This window comes from Nelumbo lutea, chromosome 1, assembly GCF_056320005.1.
Source record: "Nelumbo lutea isolate HS-2025 chromosome 1, American lotus-T2T, whole genome shotgun sequence".
Classification (NCBI taxonomy): Eukaryota; Viridiplantae; Streptophyta; class Magnoliopsida; order Proteales; family Nelumbonaceae; genus Nelumbo; species Nelumbo lutea.
This window is the reverse complement of record NC_142684.1, coordinates 202708723-202730391: the sequence shown is the minus strand read 5'-3', so window position 1 is coordinate 202730391 and position 21669 is coordinate 202708723. Positions and strand designations below refer to the sequence as shown.

Genomic DNA, 21669 nt, shown 5'->3' with positions numbered 1-21669 from the left:
CTATACTGAACACTATGAAGTGGTTTCTTCTAGTTAGCAGTAGGCTGTTAACTACTGCACTCTGAGTGTTCGACAAAAGGTCTCTTAAGAACTGTGACCTTTTTTTTTCTTCTTCTCTTTGGGACAACGGCTGTTGGGAACCTGAAATACCTTGTGTTTGGAGGTTTGTTGGGTGTCCTTTGAAGGCTGAAACAGTATAGAAAGAATTACCACCGAACTGGACTGTCACAGTTATCAAGATTGAACTGATTCTGTGAGCTAGTTGTTGTTGCCTATTCAGCTCAAACTAAACTCATCAAGACCCTCCTAATTGGAGCCTTTACATGATGGATTTCTCAAGCCTTGAAAACAAGAATGCTGCTGAATATGGACAGATTTTGGGAACCCCAACCGATTCTATGCTGGCTGTAACTACAGTTAAGCTTGATGGGACCAGCTACTTGGCTTGGTCACAATCAGTGAAAATCCATATTTGTAGCAAAGGAAAATGGGGTTTTATTTCTGGGAGCAAGAAAGCTCCTCCAGAGGATGATCCATCTTATGAGAGATGGGTGCAAGAAAACTACACAGTGATTGGGTGGCTTGTGAACTCAATGCAGCCACAGATTAGTCAACATTATCTGTGGATGAACTCAGCCAAAGAAATCTGAGATAGTGTTGTAGAAACTTACTCCCAGAAGTTGAATGTTGCTAGAGATTACAAACTGAGAAATGATGTGAAGAATCTAAGACAGGGGGAGATGTCACTTGCAACATACTTCTCAGCCCTAAAATCTCTATGGCAAGAGATTGATTTGATAGAGGCTGTGACATGGGATACCCCTAAGGATGCTGAAACATACAGGAAATTGGTTGAAAGGAATAGGGTCTTTGAGTTCTTGACAGGGCTGAATTCTGAATATGACATTACAAAGCAAAACATCTTGTCCAAGGAAGATGTTTCATTGTCTCAAGCATATGCTTTGGTCAACAGTGAAGAAAGTAGGAGGCAAGTGCAGGTTCAAGGAGTCGGTACCAATGATCATTTTATAAATATGGGAATTAAACCCAAAGGGGTTATAGGAGCTCCCAGTGGCACAGGAAAGAAGGAGGTGGTGTGTGAATATTGCAAGAAGCTGAAACACACCAAGGACAAGTGTTGAAAATTGCATCCCAGTCTTGTCCCTATCCGATTCCAGAAGAAGAATGATAGTAGAAAGACAGGAAGTGCACATGCAGCCACAAGTACAGATACAGAGGTTGAGTTTGCCAGTGCACAATTGGCAGCCATGAAAGCTGAATATGAGAAGTTTGGAAAGATGATCAGCCAGCTTGAAGGTGTAACTTCATCATCCAACCCTTCTGGAAGTCCAGCCACCACCGCATTTGCTCACTCAGGTATAAGGGCTTCTGCTAACCATGCGTCCACCTCAGGTAATCCCAAGACCCCTTGGATCATTGACTCAGGTGCTTCTGATCACATGACCAACATTTCCACTTTGTTTGTGTCATATGATTTGCTTACTGGTCGTGACAAAATCACCTTAGCTAATGGTTCTCTTGCCCCTATTTCTGGCAAGGGAACTGTCAAGCCTACAGACTCTTTACTCTTATCTTCCACTCTTCATGTACCTAAGTTAAATACCAACTCGTTATCTGTAAGTAGCTTGACCAAGTCATTGAATTGTTGTGTAACCTTTTTCCCTTCTCACTGTGTGTTTCAGGACCTGAAGTCTCGGAAGGTGATTGGGAGTGGCCATGAAGCGAATGAAATATACTTGCTCGACACCCCTGGCCAATGCTTTGATCATCCCAAGAATGTTGCTTTTGGTTCTACTTCTTCAGAGTCTGTCAGTCAAATTATGTTGAGTCATTGTCGGTTGGGTCATTTACCTTTTTCTGCTTTAAGTCATTTGCTTCCCAAACTGTTTAAGGGAGTCAGTGTGTCCAGTCTCAATTGTGAGTCATGTCAGTTGTCAAAGCATTGTAGAAAAAATTACCCTGTGAGCAATAAAATATCTTCTTTTCCTTTTCATATCATACACTCTGATGTGTGGGGGCCTTACCACTTATCATCTATGGGGGGTTATAGATATTTTATCCTGTTTATTGATGACTTTTCTAAATTCACTTGGATATACTTAATGAAATCCCGAGATGAAGTCCCGAGACTTGTGAGGCAATTTCATGAATTTGTTTTAACTCAATTTGATATCAGAATTAAGGTTTTCAGATCTGACAATGCAAAAGAGTATTTTGAGAAGAGTTTATCCTTGTGTCTCTCTGACATGGGGGTTATTCACCAAAGCTCCTGTGTTAGAACCCCTGAACAAAATGGAGTTGCTGAGAGGAAAAATAGACATATTGTTGAAGCTGCAAGGAGCCTTTTATTTGCCTCACATGTTCCCACAAGATTTTGGGGTGATGTTGTACTTACTGCTACCTATCTCATAAACCGTATGCCATCCAGGGTTTTAGGGTTTAAATCCTCCTTCAGTCTTCTTCATCCAAACAAGGATCTCTTCCCAATTCCTCTTCGTGTGTTTGGCTGTACCTGTTATGTTCACATTCCAAGTGTGCAGAGACACAAGTTTGAACCAAAAGCCCACAAGTGCATCTTCCTTGGTTACTCCCCCACACAAAAGGGTTATTGTTGTTTTGATCCAAAGGCTGGCACCCGACATGTCTCTATGGATGTTACCTTTGATGAACTTTCTCCTTTTTATGGTTCCTCTCAGGAAGGACATTGTCAACAGGGGGAGAGTCTGTCACAAGTTTTTGCTCTTCCCCTTCCTGTCCCAGTTGAGTCTCTTGACAAACCTGTATCCTCACCAAATGAATCAAAGGAGGATCAGCCACTTCATTCCTCTTGTCCTAGTGCTCCTATTTCTTTACCTCCTCGTTCTACCCATAATCCCAAAGTGTATCAAAGGCAGAGATCCAAGAATGAGCAAGTGATTTCCCTTACAACAGATGAGGCTCATACACTCCCAATCACAGATGAGATAACAACTACTGCTTCAGCTCCCTTGGAATCATCCTTCCCAGATCTTGATGTCCCCATTGGTGCTAGGAAAGGAAAGCGGAAGTGTATTGCACACTGCATTTCCAAACACCTTTCTTATGACCTACTTTCCCCCTCATACTGTGCCTACCTCTCCTCAGTTGCTTCTAACCCCATTCCTAGGTCTGTATCAGAAGCTCTTGGGATTCCAGAATGGAGAGATGCCATGCAGATTGAAATTGATGCTCTACATGAAAATGGTACTTGGGAGGTGGTGGATTTGCCTGAAGGGAAGGATCCAGTTGGGTGCAAGTGGGTTTTTACCATTAAATACAGGGCAGATGTGACTATTGAGAGGTACAAGACCAGACTTGTTGCAAGAGGCTACACACAGACATATGGGATTGACTATCTGGAGACTTTTGCCCCTGTTGCTAAGATGACATCTGTAAGGGTTCTTTTATCTCCACTTTGATTGGTCTCTCTATCAGTTAGATGTAAAGAATGCATTTCTGAATGGTGACTTACATGAGGAGGTCTACATGTGTCTTCCTCCAGGAATGTATGGGAAAGATATGCAAGGAAAGGTATGTAAACTGAAGAAATCTCTTTATGGCCTCAAACAATCTCCTAGAGCCTGGTTTGAGAGATTTAGAGCTGCACTTGTTAAATTCGGTTATGTTCAGACACAGTCAGATCATACTCTTTTTGTGAAGAAAAGTGGATCTCTAACAGTGTATCTCATTGTGTATATTGATGACATTATAGTGACTGGTGATGATGCCTCAGGCATTCTGGCCCTTAAGTCTTTCCTCCGTACAGAATTTGAGATTAAGGATCTGGGGGAGTTGAGATACTTCCTTGGCATAGAAGTTGTCAAATCCAGGGATGCAATTCTTATTTCCCAGAAGAAATATGTCCTTGATTTGTCGTCTGAAACTGGAAAATTGGGTGCAAGACCAGCTGCAACTCCTATTGATATGAGTCACAAACTTTTAGCTTCGGATGTAACTTTGTTAGAAGACAAAGGGGTCTTTCAGAGACTTCTTGGGAAGCTTCTATACCTGTGCATGACTAGGCCAGATATTGCGTATGCTGCCAGTTACATTAGCCAGTTCATGCATGCTCCTAGAGATACCCATATGGCAGTAGCATAACAGATTTTGTGCTATCTAAAAGGCTCTCCAGGAAAAAGAATTCTATTTGCCAAACATGGTCATCTGAAACTTGAAGCCTATACTGATGCTGATTGGGCTGGAAATATTGATGATAGAATATCTACTTCAGGGTATTGCAGTTTGGTGGCTGGTAATGTTGTTTCTTAGAGGAGTAAGAAACAATTAGTTATGGCCCGATCCTCCGCAGAAGCAGAATATAGAGCCATGGCACATGGAGTCTCGGAATTGTTGTGGCTAAGGTCCTTAATGAAAGAACTTGGGATTGATCATGACAAACCCATGATGTTGTACTGTGATAATCAGGCTGCCATCAACATTGCTCACAACTCGGTACAACATGATAGAACCAAACATATTGAGGTTGATAGACACTTTATTCGAGAAAGAGTCTCCTCCGGTGAAGTGTGTTTTCCATTCATTACTTCTGAAGGACAATTGGCAGATTTCCTCACCAAGGGCATTTCCAAGGCAAGGCTTCAACATGATACTGACAAGCTGGGCATGATTAACATCTATGCTCAGCTTGAGGGGGAGTGTAGAGAAGATGAGCCGAATGGCCCATAGACTGTCATTTCATGTTATGTTATGTTTCTCTCTATTGTGGGCATCATTCTGGGCCCATACTCTGTAATGTTCTGTTTTTGTATTTTCCTGCCCACTCAAGGGCCTCTCTATAATTTGTCAAAGATTAACTTATTAATAAGATGTTTAGAGTGTTAGAGAGAGGTTATGTTCGAACCTCTTACTCTCTAACACTCACTGCCGCCAGCTCTCTCTTCTCTTCCTCTCTTGTTTGTTTATTTTCTGGTTTGCATCTAATCTCAAATAGTTCCATACATCAAGTGGGCTGTTTTTCAACTATCACTATCAAAGTGCAGATTGGAAGTGTGATGAAGATGCAAAAATGTACAAGAAGCTTGTTTCCCAACAAAGAGTGTTTGCATTTCTCCATGGCTTGAACCCAGTGTATGAATCCATCAGAGTCCAGATCTTAGGCAGCAAAGATCTTCTATCTGTCCAGGAGGTTTATGCATTAGTACAGTCAAAAGAAAGTAGAAGAAATTTAATGAACAACTCTGGACGGGATGCAGTTGTGTTGGCAGCAAAAGGGAATGTTACTACAGGTGGGGGAAATTTTTTTAAGGGGGACCTTCAAAAAAGGGTGAAAGACAAAGACAAACTATGGTGCACCCATTGCCAGAAACCCCAACACACCTGTGAAACATGTTAGGATCTTCATGGGAAACCAAAATGGGCCCAGGAATTGAACAAGAAGCAAGGTTCAGATCTGAATAAGAAGTCAAGACAGCAAGGTCCAAGAAAGTTCACCACAACAAATATGGCTTCTCAGGAGAATCGGCCCCCCACTACTACTATGACTCAAACACACACTTCTGGTTCTGACCCGAGGGAGGATATTATTAATTCCTTCTGTGACCATTTAGAAATCTATGGTGGAGCAATTCTTCAGATGGATTCTCTTCCTTCAACTTCTTTTGCGTCTACATCAAGTAACTCTGCCACAGCTTTCCATGTATCGTCTCATTCCCCTAACTCTCATTGGATAATTGATTCTGGAGCGTCAAAACATATGACTAGTAAGTCCACTTATTTCCAGACTTACCACCTCCTCTCTGGAAGAGACAAGGTGATACTAGCTGATGGTTCATATTCTACCATAGCTGGTCAATGAACCATTTCTCTTCCCTTTGGCCTCACCCTGACTAATGTCTTACATGTTCCAAAATTCCCTATTAATTTGTTCTCTGTTAGTATCACTAATTCTTTAAACTGCTCAGTAACCTTTTTTCCCTTCTTATTGTGTACTCCAGGATTTGGCCTTGGGGAAGACGATTGGTAGAGGACGTATGGTGGATGGACTCTGCATGCTGGAGAATAAGGCTGGTCTTACAGTTACAGAGTCCAAGAGTCAGTCTAGTACGAGTCAAGTCTATTTATGGCACAGTCATCTCGGTCATTTGTCTTTTGAGTCTTTAAAATTGGTGTTTCCAAAGTTATTTAAGTCAATGTTAGTGTCACAATTTACATGTCAAACTTGTCAATTGAGTAAGCATTGTAGAACTCATTTTTCTTCAAAGAATAATAAATCTGAATTTCCTTGTCATATTATTCATTCTGATGTTTGGGGCCCTGTTACTTTACCGTCCAAGAATGGCTACAAATATTTTATTACCTTTATTGATGATTACTCTAGATACACATGGATATATCACCCAATTTCAAACTGAGATCTAAATTTTCCAATCCAATAACGCCAAAGAATATTTTCATAATGATCTCACAGAATTCTTTTCTTCGCATGGATCACTTCACCGTAGGTCATGTGCTCGAACACCACAACAAAATGGTGTTATTGAAAGAAAGAACTGACACCTTCTTGAAGTGGCCAAGGGTTTACTCATTCATATGAATGTCCGGAAACGGTTTTGGCTTGAGGCTGTCCTTTGTGCTACCTATCTCATTAACTGTATGCCCTCTCACTGGTTAGAGTGCAAAGCCCCACATCAGCTTCTTTTTCCTAAGGCCCCTCTTCTTTCTATTCCTCCTCGTGTGTTTGGTTATCGTTGCTTTGTTCAAAATTCGGCACCCACCCGTGGAAAATTGGATCCTCGTGCTATTCCTTGCATCTTCTTGGGATACTCCCTCACTCAAAAGGGGTACTGATGCTTTGATCCCGTCTTTCGGAGATATTATGTTTCTATGGATGTCTCTTTCTTTAAGAGTGAGCCTTTCTTCCCTGTTTCTCCTCAGGGGGAGTGTAGGAATGAGGAGAAACTAGTTCAGCTACCTCCTCTTCCTGATCCTCCTCCCTTTCGTGTTTTCTTTCGACGTCACAAAGGCTAGCCAAGTTCAAGAGCTATGGAGCATATAGAAGTTGTACCACCAATGCCATCAAACTCTCCGGGGTGGATCCTTCCCAACCAGGTACCTTGGTTCCCATTGATGTTCCTAACCCTATTGCCATTGATACCTCTATTGCTGATGAACTTGACCTTCCTATTGCTCACCGGAAAGGTGTTAGGTCTTGCACCACTAAACACCCCATGTCCCACTTTGTTTCCTATGAGAACATTTCACCTTCATTTCAAGCATTTCTCTCTTCCATTGACAGTGTTCCTATTCCTAAGAATGTAGCAGAAGCTCTTTTGATACCTGAATGGACAGATGTTATGAAGGAAGAGATTAATGCTTTACATAAAAATGGCACATGGGAACTTATAGATCTTCCTAAGGGGAAGGAACCAATTGGGTGTAAATGGGTTTTCACAGTAAAACATATGGCCGATAGCACAATGGAGCGGTATAAAGCTCGTTTAGTGGCAAAAGGGTTTACATAAGTGTATGGAGTGGATTATGCAGAAACTTTTGCAACCGTTGCTAAGATGAACTCATTAGAGTTCTTTTCTCCTTATCTACTAATCTTGACTGAGACCTTCATCAACTTGACATCAATAATGCATTCTTAAATGGTGACCTTGAAGAGGAAGGAAGTATACATGGTACAACCCCCTGGTTTCCGGGCTCAAGGTAATGAACAGAAAGTGTGTAGGTCAAAAAAATCATTATATGGACTGAAACAATCACTGAGAGCCTAGTTCAGTAGGTTCCATGTAGTAATTCAGCAAAGAGGATACAAGTTGTGTCAATCTGATCACACACTTTGTGAAAATAGGGGAAGGAAAGATTGCAACACTAATAGTATATATTGATGATATAGTTATCACTGGTGATTGGAATGATGAAATTCAAAAGTTGAAGAGTTCCTTGCTACCCAGTTTGAAGTGAAGGATCTAGGTCTTCTAAGGTACTTCATTGGAATTGAAGTGGCTCGCTCACAAAAGAGTATCTTCATTTCCCAAAGAAAGTATGTCTTAGATCTACTCCAGGATACAGGAAAATTGGGAGTGAAGTTTGTTGATTCCCCTATTGATCCTAACCACAAATTAGGAGACTGTCAAGGTGAACCCATTAAGGATGTGAAATAGTTTCAAAGACTTGTAGGAAGATTGCTATATCTTTCTATAACTCGACCAGACATTACTTATGCAATGGGTGTTCTTAGCTAGTTCATCCATGCCCCTAAGACTACCCACCTTGAAGCAGTAGAAAGAGTTCTCAAATATCTTAAACCCACCTTGAAGCAGCAGAAAGAGTTCTCAAATATCTTAAGAAGTTCCCAAGTGCAGGTTTGTTGTTTCAAAAGAATGGGCATTTGAAAGTTAGTGTATACCGATGCAGATTGGGCAGGATTCTTGAATGACAGGAAGTCAACCAGTGGCTATTGTACCTTTATAGGAGGGAACCTAGTTACCTAGAGAAGAAAAAAGCAGAATGTGGTAGCTAGGTCTAGTGTTGAAGCTGAATATCAGGTAATGTCTCATGGAGTGGCTGAAATTATGTGGCTAAAAAATTTGTTGAGTGAGTTGGGCTTTCCAGTTGATGGACCTACGACTCTTTACTGTGATAACAAAGCAACCATAAACATCGTTGCTAATCTTGTGCTGCATGATAGAACTGTTGAGTGGGCCGATTTGTGTTTAGTTTATTTTCTTTTAAATTAAGAAGTTGTTGGGCCTTGGGCCCATTAGTTTTTATTTTTTAAAGAGTTGTAACTATTTAGTTTGAGTTGCCGCCCTACTAAGGGCATCTTTGTAATATCCCATATTTAAGTTAATTATAAATAGAATAAGGGGCTGGCGGCTAAGGTTATGATACACAATCCTAGTTGACCTTCTTCTCTCTTCTTTCCTTTCCTCTTCTATTGCTGAAATCTACAACTTTCACCTCTTCCTTCCACAAGAAGCTTGACCGAATCAGCAGACAGTGGTTTCTACTTGGTATCAGAGCATGTTGAAGGTTCTGGAAGTGATTCTCTCATGCAGCCCTAGATCGGCCGACTACATGGAGATTTAAGAGGCAGATTGAAGCTCTCAGGTAAGCCCAGTTTTTGGATTTTCTTGATGGATCTATATGCCCTGTAGCTGGTCTAGGGTTTCTCATCAAAATCAGGAAAAACTAGAGAAAGGGGAAAAGTCCTGTTTTTGTTACTCTTCAATTTTGACCTAGGTAATGGCGCCCTATTTTTTTAGGGTTCCTTGGAGTTTTTTATAAGGGGCAATTCAAGTCCCACGTGGTTTGGAGGCTTCTAGAGAGGGCGGTTGCCTTTTCTCTCTCTTCTCCCATCCCATAGAAAGGGAACCTTTCGTTGGGAGAAAGTTCAGGACACCAAAGAAGTGTCGTTGGTTCCAAAAGGTGTTTTGTTTGTTTTTGCTGCATTTTTTATTTGTTTTCTATACCCTTTTGAGAAGTATGGGGGGACACAAAGTTGAATATAAGCCCGGGAATGAAATGGGACTTGTGGGAGAAGGTGTTGGTGACCCCTTCGGAGCTGGGACCATTACTACAGTTAGGTTGGATGGTACAAACTACTTGGAATGGTCCCAATCTGCAAAGATGGCCATTGGGGCTCGTGGAAAATTGGGGTATATTACTGGTGAAGAAGTGAAACCTGAAACTGGCAACTCCCGGTGGGTGCAAGAAAATTATATGGTAATGACATGGTTGTGTAATTCCATGTTGCCACATATAAGTAAAATTTTTTTATGGGCAAATACTGCTAAGGAGATATGGGATGTGGTTGCAAAAACCTATTCACAAAAGAAGAATGTTGCTAGGGCTTATCAACTGAGAAATCAGATTATTGCTACAAGGCAGAGAGATAGATCTGTTGCAGCTTATTTTTCAGTCCTTAAGACCCTGTGGTAGGAGATCGACCATCTAGAGACCTTTGCTTGGGAAACCACCAAGGATGCAGCTACCTATCAAAGATACTTAGAGAAGTATTGGGTGTTCGAATTCCTTGCTGGCCTTAACCCTGAGTATGACATTGCACGACAACATCTTCTCTCCCAAGCATATGCATTTGTGTCAGGAGAGAAGTGCAGGAGGGATGTAATGATGAAGAATCTCATGTCTGATCAGTCCGCTATGGTAAGTGCTGTGAAATCTAAACAGAATGGCAATGAAAACAAAGGAAGACAAAAGGGACTTAGTCTGTGACTACTGTAAGAAGCCTAAGCATACAAGAGATACTTGTTGGAAGCTTCACCCACATCTTGTGCCGACCAGATTGAAGAATAAGAAAGGAAATGCACACATGGCAGTTACCGGTGACACTCCGGCCCCCCTTACTACAGCTGCTTTGGAGTCTGTTGCAGTTGTTGTAGTAAGGGTCGAGCTTGAAAGGTTTGGGTTACTCCTGAATCAGAGGAATACAACTAGTTCCAGTTCAGCCGCAAGCGGACAACAAGGTACAGGTAGCATAGGTGGAGCTCACTCTACCTCCTTTGCCCACACAGGTAGTCAACATGTCACTGCAAACTATGTTTCTGCTTCAGGTAAGGAGAGATCCCCTTGGATTATAGACTCTGGAGCCTCAGAGCACATGACCCATTGCTCCACTATTTTCTCTTCTTACCAGCTCTGTTTTGGCAGAGATAGGGTCTCCACAGCTGATGGATCCCATGTTCTTATTGCTGGGAAGGGATCTGTCAAGATTAATGAATCCATTTGTTTACCCTCTGTCCTCCATGTTCCTAGATTGAGCACCAATTTATTATCTGTTAGTAGTTTGACTAAGAACCTGAACTGCTCAGTAATTTTTTCTCCTGGACATTGTATTTTGCAGAATCTGGATTCAAAGAGGACGATTGGGAGTGGTCGTGAAGTGAATGGAATCTACCTCCTGGATGCTCTTCCAATTCACCAAAGTCATCATGTTTGCAAGGACAGTGTCAAAATCTGTGGATCAGATTATACTTTGGCATAATCATCTGGGTCATTTGTCTTTTTCTTCTTTATGTTCTTTGTTTCCAAAACAGTTTGAGTCTGTGAGTTTGTCAAGGTTGAAGTTTGAAGGTTGTGAACTTGGAAAGCATTGTAGACACTCTTTTAAACCTAGTAATAAAAGATGTTCTTCTCCTTTTGATGTTATTCATTCGGATGTGTGGGGCCCTTATCATGTTCCTTCTATGGGCGGCTATCGCTATTTTCTCCTGTTTGTGGATTATTTCTCTCGATATTCCTAGATTTACCTGATGAAATCCCGCGATGAAGTACCATCCTTGATGAGGCAATTCCACCAGATGGTATTAACACAGTTTGGAACCAGAATAAAGATGTTCAGATCTGACAATGCGAGGGAATATTTTGAGAGACATCTTGCCTCATATCTGTTGGAGTATGGTGTTGTCCATCAGAGTAGTTGCTCCTACAGTCCACAGCAGAATGGTGTTGCAGAGAGGAAGAACAGACACATTGTTGAGACGGCAAGAAGCATGATGATCACAGCTACAGTTCCGATTCGTTTTTGGGGTGATGTTGTTCTCACAGCAGTATATCTGATTAACAGGGTGCCTTCTCGTATGCTTGGATTCAACACTCCATTCGGCTTTCTTTTTCCTCAGGGGGGAGATGTTTCATATTCCTCTAAGGGTGTTTGGGTGTGTCTGCTTTGCGCATATCCTTGGTCCTTACCGTTCGAAGCTTGATCCCAAGGCAAAGAAATGTGTCTTCCTTGGATATGCAGAGAATCAGAAAGGGTACCGCTGCTATGATCCAGTCTCTGGGAACCGGTTTGTTACTATGGACATTACCTTTTTTGAATCTACGTACTTCTTCTCAAGGAATCCTTCTCAGGGGGAGTGTTTTGGGGAAGTAAGTCAGCAGTCTATCCCTCTCCCAGTTCCAGTCCCTGTGTCTACTACTGTGCTTGACCACCACCCGATGTCACCTACCTTGCCACCTCCTTTGCATTCCGTCTCACAGCATTACTCACGGCAGAGACTTCATAAGGCGGTTAATTCCACTAGAGCAGAACTCACACCACTTCATGTCGATCCCTTGGAGACTCCAGATTCGGCTAATACAGATTCAGGTATTCTTCTTGATCCCACTACTATTTCAGTTCCCATTAGTCCTACTAACACTGTTACAGATAACCTTGATCTCCCTATTGCTCTTAGAAAAGGGAAGAGAAAGTGCACTGCTCATTGCATTTCACAATACTTATCCTACAATGGACTTTCTCCTTCCTACCGTGCTTTTCTCTCTTCTCTTGATTCAGTGTCTATACCCAAGAGTGTTAGTGAGGCTCTCTCCAAACCTGAGTGGAAGACAGCTATGCAGGAAGAGATGGAGGCTTTGATTAAGAATCAGACATGGGAGATTGTGGACCTACCAGAAGGCAAGGAAACAGTTGGATGCAGATGGGCTTACACAGTAAAGTACAAGGCAGATGGAAGTATAGAAAGGTACAAGGCAAGACTTGTTGCAAAAGGGTACACACAGACCTATGGCATTGATTATCTAGAGACATTTGTGCCAGTTGCAAAGATGACCTCTGTCCGGATACTCCTTTCTCTTACTGCCTCATACTCTTGGCCCTTATTTCAACTGGATGTGAAGAATGCTTTCCTAAATGGGGATCTGCAAGAAGAGGTGTATATGGATCTTCCAGCTGGTTTTTATGATAATGCTGAAAAAGGAAAGGTATGAAAGCTGAATAAGTCACTATATGGCTTGAAACAATCTCCCAGAGCATGGTTTGACAGATTCAGAAAGGCCTTGATTGTTTTTGGCTACACTCAAACTCAATCTGATCACACCTTGTTTGTGAAGCGCAAGGGATCTTTGGTGTCAATCCTAATTGTTTATGTGGATGATATTGTTGTCACTGAGAATGATCTAAGTGAGATTGATAGTCTGAAGAGGAACCTACATAAGGAATTTGAGATTAAGGATCTTGGAGAACTGAGATACTTCTTAGGCATCGAAGTTGCAAGATCGAAACATGGAATTTTTATCTCTCAAAGGAAATATGTCTTGGACCTTCTCCAAGAGACAGGGAAGCTTGGAACAAAGGCAGCTAGCACCCCCATTGATCAGAACCATGGAATCAATGCATCAGAAGGTGAACCAGTAAAGGACCTTGGGAGGTACCAAAGACTTGTGGGTCGACTACTATACTTGTGTATGACAAGACTGGACATCTCCTATGCAGTAAGTGTAGTGATTCAATACATGCATGCTCCACGAGACCAGCACTGGAAGGCAGTTGACAGGATCCTTGCTTATTTGAAGGGGCATCCAGGCAGAGGCATATTGTTTACTGATCATGGACAGCTGAAGCTAGAGACCTATACAGATGCGGATTTGGCAAGATGCCTTGATGACGGAAGATCAAATTCAGGAGTGTGCACCCTAGTTGGGGGTAACCTAGTCTCATGGAAGAGTAAAAAACAAACAATTGTGGCAAGATCAAGTGCACAAGCCGAATATAGGACCATGGCACATGGAGTTTCAGAACTTCTCTGGATCCATTCTCTATTAGAAGAAATCGGTGTACAGGCAGAAGAACCTATGATGCTATACTGCGATAACCAGGCAGCAATTAATATTGCCCATAATCTAGTCCAACATGACCGAACTAAGCACATTGAAGTAGATAGACATTTTATCAGAGAAAGGGTAACTTCTGGAGAAGTTTGTCTTCCATACATTTCTTCTGATCTGCAGCTTGCTGATGTTCTCACAAAAGGCATTGCAAAGAATAAGCTGGAGCATGATCTACGCAAGTTGGGAATGTGTGACATCTACTCCCAACTTGAGGGGGAGTGTTGAGTGGGCCGATTTGTGTTTAGTTTATTTTCTTTTAAATTAAGAAGTTGTTGGGCCTTGGGCCCATTAGTTTTTATTTTTTAAAGAATTGTAACTATTTAGTTTGAGTTGCCGCCCTACTAAGGGCATCTTTGTAATATCTCATATTTAAGTTAATTATAAATAGAATGAGGGGCTGGCGGCTAGGGTTATGATACACAATCCTAGTTGACCTTCTTCTCTCTTCTTTCCTTTCCTCTTCTATTGCTGAAATCTACAGCTTTCACCTCTTCCTTCCACAAGAAGCTTGACCGAATCAGCAGATAGTGGTTTCTACTATCTACTAAGCATATCAAAGTTGACAAACATTTCATTAGAGAAAAGGTTGTCATAGGGGAAATGTGTACTCCCTATGTCAGTTCTGAAGACTAACTTGCAGACATCTTCACAAAAGGGTTGCATCACTTGCGACATTATAATTTATGTGACAAGTTGGGCATGATTGATATCTATGTCCCAACTCGAGAGGGAATGTTGAAAGGTTATTATTCTGTAAGTTTAGTACCGCAAGGGTACTTTGGTACTTTCAGCATCTTTTATTTTAAGTTGTGTCGCCCTAGTAAAATAGTAAAAAGTTGGCGTCGCCAGCATCTTTTTGAGACTCCAAATCTCTTTTCTTTCTTCTCTCTTCCTTCTTTTCTTCTGGACAACACAATCTTCATCAAGATTAAGAACAGGTGTTGTTCATGGGTTAGTTTCTATAATTGTATTTCACTTTTAGTTTTGGGGTGACTCAAATTGGATGCACTGATGCGCCTAGTCATCTATCTATCTATCTATCTATCTATTATACTATATAAAACAAATACTTGCCTTGGTTTTGATACAGGTCATAAAAGTTAAATCCAAATACCATGTATCATATATGGTCAATACTTGCATTGGTGCACAACATGTCATTTTACACTAGTACTATATAATGATGTATATACTTGCCTTAGGTTTTTGTGCAGGCCAAAAATGTTAAATTACAGCATCATATATAAACAAGCTAAAAGAGTCCTATTGCAATGAAGAGAAAATTTTTTGCCACACCATAAAGCCAAAATTGAGCTGATGATCATTAATAAGGGTGGGTCACACCTGTATTGTTACCCACCATTATAGGTATCAGGCATCGTGGGTAGTGGATGATTGTCATTGGTTAATGGCTTTGGTTTTAACATACTGGAGATTTTTTCTACACTAGCATTTTCTATGATTAGTATTTAAAGAAATATAGTAAAAAATTCAAAATCTATATATCTTTTCATCTTTTTATGTCTTTATCCTTTCATCTTTACTTGCACATATGCCCTTAAACTACTTAGCAAAAAAAGTCCAGCACTCCTTGGTCCGACCAATTACGACGTGTAGATCTCAACTTCGTCTTGTTCTAGCTCCACCCAACTAATAATCGAGCAAAGAGATCAAACGTCAGCCTAGCATTCATGGACATTATCTGGACCTGACCAACCTTATCCTTATCCGTGGCAATTGGATCGAGTCATGTTGGGTTGGATGTAGGTAATTTCGGGTCAATTTGGATCAGCTGACAATAGCTACACCCTAATCCTAAATATTCAAGTTAGGAGTGACCCACAGGTCAGACGGGTAAAAAATACGGGTATAACTGACTGATTCAAACGGTTTGAATAATTCAACCACCCAGTTCAATGACAACTCGAAAAGAGGTGACCCGTAGCGACCTGTGTTCCAACACAACTCGAACCCGCCTTTCGGGTTGGGTAAACTTTTCTTGCCAAGTCTACTTATCAGAGACTATTTAGGCCATGTTTGGTTCAATTCTCATTCTTACCCAAGATGAAATTCTAAAATGGAAAAGAATTGGTAAAAATAGGCAAAATGAGAAAATATTTCTATGAACCAAACATTTATTTCCTAAAAATGAATTCTTGTCATATTGACAAATGTCCTATGTTGCTCAATAAAAGTGCTTTCGTAGAAGTACTTTTATAAAAGTACTTTCGTAAAAGTGCTTTTGTATAAGTACTTTTGTAAAAGTACTTCCAAAAAAGTGCTTTCATAAAAGTACTTCCAAAAAAAGTGCTTTCATAAAAGTACTTTTCGTAAAAGTGCTTTCGTAAAAGTGGGTTCATAAAAATGCTTTCATGTAAAAGTACTTTCATAAAAGTGTTTTTGTAAAAGTGCTTTTGCAAAATTAAACATTTATGGCAGCAATTTTGTAGACAGAGTTTCCTCAAAGAATGAAATGAGCAAGATGGGGCATGATTATTTTTCATGCTACAAGCTACTCAATTTTTGTGTTACGAAGCTGATTTTTCATTCTAAAAGGAAGAGAAAATTCCCAATCAATACAATGTACTTAGGCTCGAGTGACAATTTGGTCCCCAAACTTTAAAATGCAACAATCCGGTACCCGAACTTTCAAAATGTGACAATCTAGTACCCAAACTTTCAAAATGTGACAATCCGGTACCTGTTGTTAATTAGTCCGTTAATCAGCCGTTAAGTGACATTTGAAAAGTCAAAAATGCCCTTCGAATGGCATCTAATTCTCTTTATGAACCATCCAAACATTGACAAAAAACTGAACAGTCCCAAATATTAGCCTCTTCTATTCAAAAAAGTTGGTGACTTAGAAGAATCTAGAATTTAGGACTGTTCATTTTATTATCAATGTTTGGGTGCTTGATAAAGAGAATTAGATTGTATTATTAGGGCAACTTTTACTTTTCAAATGTCACTTAAATGCTTATTAACGGACTGATTAACGATAGGTTTTGGATTGTCACATTTTGAAAGTTTAGGTATTAGATTGTCACATTTTGAATGTTTGAGTACTGGATTGTCCCATTTAAAGTTTGGTGACCAAATTATTTATTCTTAGCTAGAATGAGCAAGAATTAAGAGAATGAGGCTGGTTAGTTATTTATTATATTAATTAAAGAATGGCCGAAATTGGAAATTGAAACTTGAAACCCACCCTACTCTGTTGACTGTTGACAGATAGTTGCTCCAAATATCAAATATGGAGGATATTAAAGAGTGCTTACTGTTTAGTAGAAGTGGAATTTCGGAAAGAAAAATTGTAAATCTGATCATCATGCATACATACCTCCGGTGCCCAGTTAAAGGATTTGGCTACATCCAGAGCGAGTTTCTGAGAAGGGACGTGGGGGTCGGCGATACCAACGACGGCGACGCCTTCCGTCCGAAGATGGGCTAAATTGATCAGGTGTTCCCTCCCCATCATCCCCACGCCTACGATTCCGTACTTCACTATTCCCGCCATGTTTCAGTCTCTCAGAGTCAGACTACCAGTTTCACTACGGCCTTGGCTTGGTTTATATTATCTTCTTCCCCGCTGAAACGCCCAACGGGAATACACAACAAAACTGAGAACCATGACCTGACATTTTTATATCAGCCGCAGGTATCAGTGTATCTAGACTCTTTTGCCTATCGGTACAGTCCGGAGCAACGCCCTGTTCGAAACAGCCTTTACAACCTTTCATCGGGAATATCTCCGTAGTTCTGCGAGATATTTCCAATGCAAGGTATGATAGCTGTTCGGATGGACTTTGCTTTGATTGAATCGGTCTAGAATTTTTTATAATATAGCTACTTATTTCATGAGTAACTAACTATTCGAATAAATAGTTCTTAGTGTTTGGAGTACTTTCTTAAATTCTTAATTTCTTATTTGAAAAAATAGTTATTAGTGTTTGGAGTCCTTTCTAAACTCACTTACATTTTTTTAAGTAATTATTTGGATTACACCGTTTGGTGAGCCAATTAATCAATAACTAAATTATCTAAAATCCACCACGATTTTTCAGCATTTCTCTTTAATTCATCATAACTTTTTAAAATGTTCAAAAAACCCCATGTCAGTGAGTTTTTATTCTTCAAAACTCACCATCAGTTAGACCAGTGTTAGAGTGTACATTGACGAAAATTGTCCATGCCAACATAAATGAGATTTTCATGATCAAACTACCCCTAAATGGTAAGTCAACCTCATTAAACATATTTATATATATATATATATATATATATATATATAAAAGATTTTTACTTGTTAAGGGACAATTTGCTCTCATTGTGATGCTTTAAAGTATTCCAAAGAATTGAAAAATGGGTTTTGGGTTGAATAATAAATGAGGTATTTTCACTGAGCTCTCTGGAATCATGACGCGGAACTATAGGCCTTATCCTCATTCCGCCCAATTTCGGATGAGATGATGAGCCTTATCGGCCAGCATGTTATCCACCTTTTGGAGTGGAACAGACTCCTACCACCCTATTCGAAGATCCCAGAGAAGTCTCCTTGGGGCTCACGACAATTCAACTATATAAGGGCACTCACCCCATAGCATAAGGTATGCACGATTAAGTGCATTCTAGCTTTCTACTTACTGATTTCCAGCTCGCATCTACCTATTGAGTACTAGCTTAAGCATCGGAGCGACCTCGCCGGGTTAGTCACCCTGAGTTCTTTGTTCCCTCTTTCTTGCAATTCGAACGATCCACCTGGCAACTGACGTCCGAGTTGCTTTACAACTAGGAGCATCCAAATTGCGCACGATCAATTGGCACCGTCTGTGGGAATTTATTAAAAAGACAATCTCTATTCCCTATTTTCTCATCCACTCAATGGCCTCTACAAGCAACACCACAAGGAGCGTAGACATGACCGCCTCTAGGGACAGGAACAGACCTCAACTAGCCAAGAGTTCCCCATGGTCTATACCAGCCAATTTACTATCCCCCTCACTGTTTTGGGGGTCCCAATTATATCAACACAACAGGCCTAGTACCGAACCCAGTCGTTGAATGTTCCCCTTCCCCAGGTAAGCACCACTTTCTCCGTGCCAGAACCCTCCGTTGTCCCTCCTAGGGTTGGGCATCAACAGTTCGACAAGCTGGTCTAGAGTGTTTGAACCATGCAGCTACAAATGCAGCAGATGCACTAGTTCCAGCAGTACTACTTCTACCAACAGTATCAGCAACAGTTCCCATCGCTACAACCCCAGTGTCAGCACCAGTATCAACATCGGCCTCAGAATCAGAACCAGAACCATCATCAGGCCCATGATCAGCAGCAGCACCAGGGCGTATGCCGATCTCCTCCTCGAAGTGTGGGAAACTCACAGGTCCTAGTCCCTCCTCGGGATCGGGCCCCACCTCGGGATAGAGTTGACGGTCAGCGCACACCCCAACCTTCTCAAAGAGGAAACCCAAAAGATAGAGGTTGCAAGGACCAATTAGAAACAACACTCGCGGCCTAACAATCACGGGTTGCAAGCCAACGATCACCAGCTCAGGGCGAGAGGCGCGGGCTGGTAGGAACCCACTCCCACCTCACGACAATGTCCGAGAGCTCGAACGAACCCAAGTAGAGGTACCTGATAAGAGGTCAACAGCAGTAAAGAAGCAGCGAATATGTCGCAAGATGCGCCAATCTTCCACCAGGAATAGTTTGCCACCAAGAAGCAGTCAACCGTTACAACTGAACAAGGTGAGGGAGGAAGTGAGCTCATTAGTTGCACAGCTGGCTCTAGCATTGTTGAGTCGGCCCTCCCCCTTGTCACCCGAGATACTAGCAGCACCGAGGCCAAAAGGCTTCAAGACACCTACTCTAGAGACGTCCAATGGGAAGTTCAACCCCAATGACCACATCGATGCATTCTAGTCACAAATGCACCTTGCTAGAGTAGACGAAGGGTGCACATGCGTGGTCTTCTCGACCACCTTTAGAGGACTAGCAAGGCAGTGGTATAGAAACATAGCACCAGGCTCAATCAAAAGTTGGGCCCAGTTTGCTGATATGTTCACTGCCCACTTTGTCACTAGTAAGAAGTGCTCGAAATTACAAGAAAGCCTTCTGAACATGGTCCAGAGGGAGAACGAACCAATTCGGAGCTACATCAACTGTTTCAATGAAAAATGTCAGCAGATACCAGACCTCGACCCGGCCGTGTGCCTCACTGCGGCACGAAAGGGAGTAAAACACAAGGAGTTCGTGTGGTACATCGAAGTACACCGCCCAAGGACGTTCAATGAGTTCCTCGACCTCGCCGAGCGGTTCATGAGTACAAAAGAAAGCACTCGGCTCGAAGGCAGAAGTCCAACAAGGCGAGAAGAGGAAGAGAGAAGACGAAGGAGCAAGCAGCAACAAGTATAGGTGGAAGAAGAGTAAGTCCCCGAGGAGAAGTAAGTCTCCTCGTCAAAGAAGCAAGTCACCATCTAGGGGTTTAGGTTAGGTCGGTGATCTATGACCCCTCCTGTTGAAAGAACATCTTACACCCCCTCAATACAAAGCAAGGTGAGATCCTGATGGAGATCAAGGATTCTTCGTTTGCCAAGTGGCCACCCAGGAACCTGAATGTCTACTGTCACTTCCATCATGACATCAGGCACATCACTAAGAACTGTCGGAACCTTCATGACGAGATTGAAGAGCTTATCTACCGCGGGTATTTGACCTGTTCTGCATGCTCTGCGAGCAGTAGTGTCCACCTATTACTTGTCGATGAAGTTCCTGACGAATTGCGGAGTGGGGGTTAGTACGAGGTGACCAGCTAGAGTCACGTAAGTGCTATGTGGCAACATTAAAGGGCAAGGCAAAGTTGGCGGATGATATCGAACTGGAGCAACCATCTGACTACTCGGAGGAGCAAGCTACTCCAATGGAGGAAATAGTCCATGTACTGGTTTCCAAAATTGAGCCGACGAAGACCTTCTAGATCGGTGCCCTGATAAGCGAACCGCTCCGATCACAACTGGTAAGTTTCTTACTTAATAATTTAGATGTTTTCGCTTGGTCTACAACAGAAATGCCCGGTATTGACCCTAGTGTGATTACTCACAAACTAAATGTGGACCTTTTAGTCATGCCAATTAGACAAAGAAAACACAACCTCGCCCTGGAATGGTAAAGGGTAGTCGACGAGGAGGTTGGGAAGCTCCTCGCAGTAGACTTCGTTAGGGAAGTCCATTACCTGAGCTGGGTGGTCAACCCCGTGCGTCGACTACACTGACCTCAACAGAGCCTGCTCGAATGACTGCTTCCCCTTTCCTAGAATAAACTGCCTAGTGAATGCGACCTCGGTGCACGAGTTGCTGAGTTTCATAGACTCCTACTGCTGCTATAACCAAATTAGGATGTACATAGCCAACCAGGACAAGACCACTTTTGTAACCGAGCTAGGGATGTATTGTTACAAAGTAATGCCCTTCGGGTTAAAAAACATTGGAGCAACTTTCCAACGACTTGTAAACAAGATTTTTGAGCCGTTGATTGGCAATAAGATGGAATGTTATGTTGATGACATGGTTGTGAAGACACAGTTTTCGAATTTCTTGATTGATGATTTAAATTATGTTTTTCAAATTTTGAGAAAATTTAACATGAAGCTCAACCTGAACAAGTGTGTCTTTGGGGTCACCTCGGGTAAATTCCTCAGTTACATAGTGAACCGACGTGGCATCGAAGCCAATTCAAACAAGACTGGGGCAATATTAGATATGAGACCACCCCAAAAGATAAGGGAAGTCCAAAGGCTAACTAGTCGGGTAGCTGCCCTAAACCGGTTTATGTCTAAATCGGCGGGTCGGTGCCTACTTTTCTTTAAGGCAATAAAAAAAGAATAAAGATTTTTCATGGACCGAAGAGTGTCAGCTCGCATTTGACGAGTTGAAAAAGTACTTAAGTACCGCCCCAGTTTTGACCCGACCTAAGGAAGGTAACGAGCTAAAATTATACCTCTCCGCGAGTGACGAGGTGGTCAGCTCGGTACTAAT

At 41.7% G+C, this 21669-nt stretch overlaps 1 protein-coding gene across 1 annotated transcript in view; it reads right to left on the bottom strand.

Annotated features, from left to right (window-relative positions):
* LOC148880435 (Oxidoreductase family protein) overlaps window positions 1-17490 on the bottom strand; it is a 42264-nt gene extending 24774 nt beyond the window's left edge. The window contains exon 1 of the mRNA XM_088962343.1: window positions 16979-17490. Within this exon, the coding sequence (XP_088818469.1) occupies window positions 16979-17155 (177 nt within the window). The 5' untranslated portion in view covers window positions 17156-17490. The remainder of the gene's footprint in view (window positions 1-16978) is intronic.
* Window positions 17491-21669: the final 4179 nt, after the last annotated feature.